Source organism: Odontesthes bonariensis, chromosome 13, assembly GCF_027942865.1.
Source record: "Odontesthes bonariensis isolate fOdoBon6 chromosome 13, fOdoBon6.hap1, whole genome shotgun sequence".
In the NCBI taxonomy this organism is placed as follows: domain Eukaryota; kingdom Metazoa; phylum Chordata; class Actinopteri; order Atheriniformes; family Atherinopsidae; genus Odontesthes; species Odontesthes bonariensis.
Window position 1 is genome coordinate 7738940 of NC_134518.1, and position 8006 is coordinate 7746945.

The 8006-nt window shown below is 42.9% G+C and overlaps 1 protein-coding gene across 2 annotated transcripts; it reads right to left on the reverse strand.

The window, feature by feature from the left end:
- Positions 1-954: 954 nt before the first annotated feature.
- slbp (stem-loop histone mRNA binding protein) lies at positions 955-7372 on the reverse strand. Of its 2 annotated transcripts, none has more exons than XM_075480472.1 (8): positions 7181-7372; positions 6187-6294; positions 3235-3345; positions 3079-3144; positions 2217-2339; positions 1919-2077; positions 1722-1830; positions 955-1620 (listed from the first exon to the last, which is right to left on the reverse strand). In XM_075480472.1, the coding sequence occupies exons 1-8, from the start codon at positions 7246-7248 to the stop codon at positions 1549-1551; spliced, it is 816 nt and encodes a 271-aa protein (XP_075336587.1). In that variant the 5' UTR covers positions 7249-7372; the 3' UTR covers positions 955-1548. The 2 variants fall into 2 exon arrangements, with proteins under 2 accessions (XP_075336587.1, XP_075336586.1); XM_075480471.1 differs by having other exon boundaries at positions 957-1620; positions 3079-3150.
- Between the last annotated feature and the right edge of the window lie 634 nt (positions 7373-8006).

The window sequence follows — 8006 nt, forward strand, 5'->3', positions numbered from 1 at the left end:
TCAAAGAATCAACTCAGTATTTCAATGTTCACATTCCTCGAACCACAGGCAGAGGAGGCGTGGCATTTCTTGATAACTTTCGAGTTTATGTTACTTGACTACACAGCTTCTGATACGAAATTTTATTTACAGGTGTCCATCAGAGAATGTTGTAACCAGATTTAAATTAATTCCGTCATCCTTTTCTTCACTGCCATGTGCAAATATTACAGCTGCCTAAACTTTACTAAGAGCAATTCCAGGTTTCTTTTCAGCACTGTAGCTAGACTGATGAAGTTTGAGCTCTGTTGAGCCAGGTATTTCTTTAAAAGAGCGCAAGGTCATAGGGTGACAGAACAGAATGTGAAGCTGGTGCGGGACATGTATGAGGACAGTGACACACTGATGAGATGTGCAAAGTTGGAGTTACAGTTAAGTTCTAAGTGGGAATGGAATAAGCTCTAAGCTTGTTTCTGTTTGCTTGTTTCACGGTAGTGGAAATGAGGAGCAGGTGGACGCATGCACTGGAAAGAAGAGGAATGAAAGTCAGAAGACGCAAGACATGTACTTATGAGAGATAGTGGCTATATTGAACAAAAAATGTTGGAAGATGGAGCTGCAAGCCACCTGAAGGTGGTTGCTGTGACAGAGGTGGATGACCCAGTGTTTGGACCCCTAAACGCCCCTAAATTGCTGTTGTGATGGAGCAATTTCCCCCATAGGATCAATTAAGTATCCAACTATAACCTCAGGTCAGCTAACATGACCTGAGGTTATAGTTGGATACTTACGTATTATGGGCATTTTCAACATTGGCACAAACGCACTACATTCACAAACATCAATAAAACAAATCATGAAGCCAATACAGCAGCACACATGGAACAGGAACATTTCCACTGCAAAATCCAGATTACTGACACTCACACAAAGTTCCACACAGGGGGGTCCAATCCGGTCGAAAAAAACCCCCCAAAACATTCAAGTCTTTTTTTTTTGCTTTAATTTTATTTCAAACTTTTCTACATCAAAGAAACATCTATATGAAACATTTAAAAGAAAAAGAAAAACAAATCCCAGTTTAATGTAACTGAAGTAAAACTCTTGGTTGGTTCAAACTTGTATATGAGAGCCTATAAAGGTTAATTAAAAGGAAACGTCCTCCCCCTTCACAACAAAATCAACCTTTAACTTCAGCCACTTTCTTTTTAAAATATGAAAGATGTCACCTTTAGAACACATCAACAAATCAGAATTTCTGTTCCTAAAGGCCACTGATCAGTGCAATAAGTGTTTTTCTGAGCACCAAAGCCCAAAGCTGGATTAAAACTGTAAAATGTTGCCATAAACAAGACTCCCTGAGCAGATGATTTTATGGAAGGTCTCAACCTACAGAATAAGAACAAGTGAACAATGAAAAACAAATCCCTGTAATGGCAGACTACCTGCTGAGGTACAGTCACAGAGCAGCGTCTCTGGCTACTGCCATGTTGGACTGCAACATGCCGAGTCAGCATAGGGGCAAACAGATGAACAAAATTCAACACGCGTTTTCTTCGACAACATGAGCTACGCCATGTCAGGCTCCACTGTGGTTTCTGTCTTTTGAACTTTAACTGGAGTACCCTCAAAGTCTTGATCCTGGGCAACAGAGCAGAGTAAACCAAGTTCAATAACAAAGACAGTCAAAACTATACACGTTTGGGTTTGAGCTTCAGAGCTCAGAATTCTGTTCAACTCACCTCTACTGAGAGGCCACGCATGGGAAGAGAAGGCGGAGCATTCAGTGAGTCCGTTAGGGTTGGGAAGTCCAACTCGATATCCATGACATCACCCAGATCCAGCTCCTCACTGCCGGAACAAGACAAAACATCTGCTCAATGACGCTGCACAGATCTGCGCACATCTGGATATAGCAGAATGCCACATATTTTCTTACATGTTATCATTGAGAGACTTCTCATGGCAGTCACCAGCAGGGGGGTCCCAGGCGTGAAGTCTGACCCTCCACAGTTTGATCTGCTGGTCCCAAGAGCGCCGGCTGTACTTTCTGAACTTGTTTGGGGTCTTGGGGTGAACGCCCGGCTGACGCATGTGCCTGACCACAAAATGGAAACAGCACGTTTTACTTGTGTACTGAACAAAGACGAACACAGAGCTTCATTTTTTGTCTTCACACTGCATTAAGTTTCCCGACTGTGTTAATTAGGAAACGTTGAATTTTTGAGTCAACCTACTTTGGAACTTCTTTGATGTATCGGTCGTAGGCCAGCGTGTTCTTGCCGTAGTTGATCTGTTTCTGTCGGCGCAGCAGCACAGCTTCATCCGTCTCCATGTTTTCTCCATCTCTGGAGTCACAGCTACAGCAGACAAACAAGTTTACTACCCAGTTCACACATTTAAACTGTCCATCCAACGGTGGAGCGGCCTGCAGCTGAAGGACTCCAGCCCTCATGACTGCACACACTCAGGACAGTTCCATGCATAGCTGAGCTGAGCTACAGTTCAACCTCAAGTTAATTGGACTACTCCCCTTGTCCAAGTCACCTGCACAGCAGCAGAATCCAGTGATTGACTGAACTCAGGAGTTGCTATGCAACTACAGCTTTTACCACTCTAACCCAAAGAACATCCACATTGCACTGTTAACACACTGTATGACCGGTAGCTGTGCACTACATGAGCAACATTAATGTTTGGTTGAGAACAAGCTGTGTGAAGGGTCAGAGTGGACAGCGATGTTTATGAGTTTTGAGTTGTTATAGACTCTGTTGCCAGCTTAGATCCTCGTCAGAGTTCCTGACTGATTCACTAACTGCCATCTGCCAACAGCGAGTTACAGTAAGTACTGTAACCCCACTAAAAACACAATACTTGAACTACCGTCTTTCTGATCAGGTTTATGCTATCAGCACATCGTAATAATACACATACAACATTTTGACTCATCTCTAACAGATTTATTGACTGACCTCACACAGCTGGATTTTCATGAACGAATGTAGTGACCACATACATGCTTGCATATATAAAGTACATATATGGTGTATGCTCATCAAAAACTGAATCTTATTTTAGAAAAGGTTAAAAGAATGATACCTCCCAGAGGAGCCAGAGGACGTCTTTCTCTCCCTCTGGGTGACGTCTGCAGCCAGTATCCTCCTCCTGTAACTGAACACAGCACGCACAGTCAGTACTCACCATAGAGATGAAAACGAATGAAGCAGAGGTAGAATGAGTAAAATACTGTGTTACCGTTGCATATCTCTGTGTACGTCCCTCCTCATTTCATCTTCCTCCATCTGGCTGCCCCAGTCTGACCGCCCACAGCGGGACACTGGACCTGAGCTCTCTGGAGTCGTGAAACTATGGATCACACACAAGAGCTGCATAAGTACCTGCATGAACACACGAGGGGAATGTTGCTCTTTGTTGCCACTGCAGACAGATGCTGTGATAACACATGACCAAATGTTGTCACAAACCAAAAATTCACTGTTTGAGATTTCTGGCTACACTCCTGCTGACTGCTGGAAGCTATAGTCTTGGGTTTGTTTAATACTAGCAGGTGGTTAGTGAAGATGGTCGGATGACAGAGAAACTCTAAATTTCCTTCACCGGTGAAGAAGCTTTTATTTTTAACCTTCTTTCAGCTTCAAAAGTCACCGGAGCTCCACACGGCACTTAAGAGTTCAAGTTCACAGCCACGTTAGTGGAAAACCAAGAGCTCGCAGCAACGTGCGTCACCCAAAGTGAGCCAAAAAAGCAAAACACACACACAGTTACCATTATAAAAACAGCACACCAAGAGTATAAGAATACATCCAATGAGCAAACGTTCACTCAAACTTGTGACAACTAACCAGCCAAACACAGGAAAGACCAATCACAGCAGAGTCGAGTCCTTCCAACAGATCCAGTTCATGTAAAGGAAACTACTCTTTCACATAACATGTAAATCATTTATTTAAACAATTAAACAACACACACACACATCAGCCCCCACTGAGTTCTGGGCCTAACTGCAGGAGAAAAGCATTTCTCACATGTTTGTTCCAACTTACTGCTCAATGATGTTTTTCCATGAAGACCTCATGCCCGTAGGCAGGGGGGGTTCGGGGGGTTCGGACGAACCCCCCCGCAGTCCCGAGAAGTCCGGTCCGATGAGTTAACTATTACTGATGTCTGGGTAATATTGTTGCCAAAGATTCTAAAGCCCACCCACACACGTTGCTATTGTCCCATTCTGTTGTGCTGTGTTCCATTGTGTAGCCCAGGTGGGAAAACACACATTAGATTATATTAGAGACCAATAAAAGAAGCGGGAGAGTATTTATTTTATGTTTACATCGGCAAAGTTTAATGTTCCTGTTGCATTTGAATGCACCGCACAGTTCGTATGACCCCACGTGGAGAGTGCCTCAACAGCCAATCAGGGGCTACGCAGGCCACGTTCAGCCTCTCAGCTCGGAGCTGAACTGCAGGCGCGCGATTTTGCCGTTATTTTCTGACCTTAACCAGAGAAGTAAAGCGCAGCTGCTTGTGAAGAGGACAGAAAAAGGAGAAAAATCCCGAGTTGCACTGAAAGAAAGTCAGAGCACATACCGATTGGAAGTCCGGAGCCGAGTGGCTACACAAAGGAGACAAGTAGTACTAGAGCCGCTGCTAGCTCCGATATCGGCGTACTTTGAAATACAGAGAGCAAGGGTGAGAAACTTGTCTTTTTAGCTGCTCTGAGGCTATTTTTCTGTTGTTTCTCAGTGTGCTAAAGAAAGTTGTGGTGATATAAAAGTCTATGAGAGTGAACTGAGGTTGTTGAGTCTTTTATTTTATGCCGATATATATAGACATATATTTAAGGGGAAGTTGTTTTGTTTTCCTAATGCCAATTTAAAGGGAAAAAGAAAGCAATTTGATATGTCATGATGAATGTAAAAGAATATTTTATTCTGTAGTATTTCAACTAATTGAAGGAATTTATTTAATTTCAACTGTAAGTTTAAAGCAGCTCAGAGGGTAATTTTTGGTGCAGTTTCTCTCGCATTAGTAGGCCGCTATTGTAGGAGTAATTAAGCACACTTCTTTGATACCTCTGAACAAACTCAATGTGTACTGTTATTGTATTTGCACATGGTTTATGATTTATATTTTGAATAATAATGGTTACCTTCCACAAGTGTTATTGAAACACTGTACACATGAACAGTTAAACGTGAGTTCTTGAATGTTTAGTCCTCATATTTGATATACTTGAACATTGAATGTTGGACAACTAAAACTGAAGATTTGATAAGATTTATGTGAGGTTTGATGCAATATTCTGCATTTTAAACATTTAAACCTTAAACGATGCATCACAGAGTAGAGTGTAATAAATATGACCTTGTTTGTAGGTCAGGTTTTTCTAGAGGACGGTGCAAATCCGGATCAGGACGAGATTCTGGTCGAGACCGGTGGCGAGCAAAGACTTGCGACGGAGATACACACGTACACACTCACATACATTCCCATGAACCTGAATAGAACATCATGTTATAATGTGAAATCAAGGGCCCAATGTCAAAAAAATGGTCTTGTCCTTGGATCGGATTAAGACCCCGAGATAACTCGGTTGAAGGTCAAATTAAATGTGCTTCTAGACGCGTGAAGCACGTGGTGAATTGGACTTTGGGTTCTGCGCATGTTTGCGATTTTTTTTCCCGGGGTCGCGAACCGGAAATCGGAAGAGACGATATTACTGTTGTAGTCGCCGCCTTCAGAAAGAAACAAACAACGCAATGGAGAATGCGCCGTTGTGCATCACATTTGTGCAATAAGCGTGCTCATCACAACGTAATGTGGAGGGAAGTAGCTTCATCTTGCACTTCGTTCGCCATTTTCTCAAATACCTGAGTTTGTTGTTGTTGTTGTTGGTGGTGGTGGTGAAGGGGTCAACCGGAAGTGCCTCTATTAGCAATAGTTGAAATGGGTACAGCGCCACCTATCGTATCGGAGTATGACAGGCTTTGTGCCTATGATTAGATTCATTCACCGCCATATATCCAAGGATAATTACCCTTGCCCAAATAAGGAGCAACTCAGTCTTATTGTAATTTAGACAATAATTCGATCCTTTCAGTGCCATGTAACCCCACTGAATGTTACTGCAGTAGAGAGCAGGATTTAAGGAATGATGGGTCACCTTCACTTAGAGACCCAAAGCCTTACCTGGAATGTCTGCTGTCTGCTCCTTGCTCCTCTGCATCACTGTTGGTCCTCAGGCTGCCATCATTCCCCCTCTTCCTGCAGTGGGACCACCGAGATGGGCCACTGCTCCTGTGGTCATAAAGTCATAATCAGATGAGGACTCGAATATTTGAGTACGGGTTTTGGTGAATTGTGTGTTAAAAGTGAGCATGGCCCCAAAACAAACAGCTGTGTCAAACCGGCTAATAAAGACCAAGCTGTAGCAACATATTGTACGTGTATGTGACACAGAGAAGGCTGAATGTGTCCAGTCCGCAGCTCTGTGTGACCAACTGGAGGACGGACATGTTCTCACCCACTAAGAGATGGTTGGAAGTGCCTTAAAATTCAAAAGCAGCTTTTTTTTTTTTTTTTTTTAACTTTGCGGTTAATACATTATGAAGCGTGGATGGTTTGATCCAAATGAACGACAGTAAATAAGCTACAGGTGGTGTGCTATATAAACCTAAAGCAGCCCTGATCTGTCAGCGGGGTCTATGAACACAGTTCGATTTCGAGCTTCTCCCGCCATCTGCCCCCTACTTCCGATCGTTTTCTCAGTCTGTCCATCCACCCATTATTCCTGTGGAGGCCTCTCGCCCTTTCAGTTCACTCAGACTTCAACCATGATGTTATAACCCTTCATCTACCAGCACACACAAAGAGTAGAGCAGAAACATGGGCTAGCACACGCTAACAACCTAACAGGAAGCGACACATTAACGCGTACCCACCGACAACGGAGGGTAAAGTTAACCATACAAGCTGCCGCAGAAGAGAGATGCAGATATAGTTCATTCTTCGTTTATTTAGATAAAAGGAAAAAAAACTAGTAATGAAGCCTTAACAAAACTGCGCCTCAAAATTCAAGACAAAATTTCAGCTGATCGAACTCAGTGGATTCCGCACGGTGATTAAAGACCGAAAGCTCGTAGCAAAGCGCCGAGAAAATAAATCAATTAACGTCCAAACAAACCTGCTGTCCTGTCCACTGTGCTGGATATCACTCCACCTGCCTTTGGTTCTGTCACACAATTTCTCCATTAAAGACGACTTTATGCGCTCTTCTGAGACTCTGCTGCTTCGGGACTGCCTTCACAAACACATAAAACCGCCAACACAGAAAGACGCGCGGCCACAAACAATCTAACCGGTCACGTGAACGGAAAAGGCGGCTTCCCCATTTTTTTTCTTTCAGCTTTGTTGGCGGTTGTCAAACCAGCTTAAGGGTGCATTATCGCCGCCAATTGGACTGGAGTTTGGAACAGGAAACCGGCAACAAAGATATTTTTAACGAGACTTGTAGCTTTTAGAAACTTAATAATTTAACTTTATGATTTGCAAGCTGTATTGCCTAGAAGACCTGCTAATGGAAACTCAAAGATGGAGATTTAAGTAAGAAGTTTCTCCAGTCGGATGTTTGCCTATCTCACATCTTGTATGAATAATGCTGGTATTATCTATTCTCAATGAGTTTTGATATTGCGTTCCATTCTTCTCTAGTCCACTTTCCTCCCATCTCCAGTATGTTTTTCATACAATTTTCTTTTGACTTGTCCAGGGTGTACCCCACATATCGCTGAATTGGATTAAATGGGTATAGAAAATGGATCGAAGGATGGACAATTGTCTTCAGGTCCCTTAAGGATCCCAGTGCTCCTGCCTACGTATTTTCTAGAATACATGCTCTAGAATTATTTGCACCATAATGGCAGCAAGTTGCAGTAGCCCTGCATTTTCCACTAAACTTTTGTACTGTTTTCTCATCATCTGCACTGGTTTGTTTTGCTGTGTGAAACACT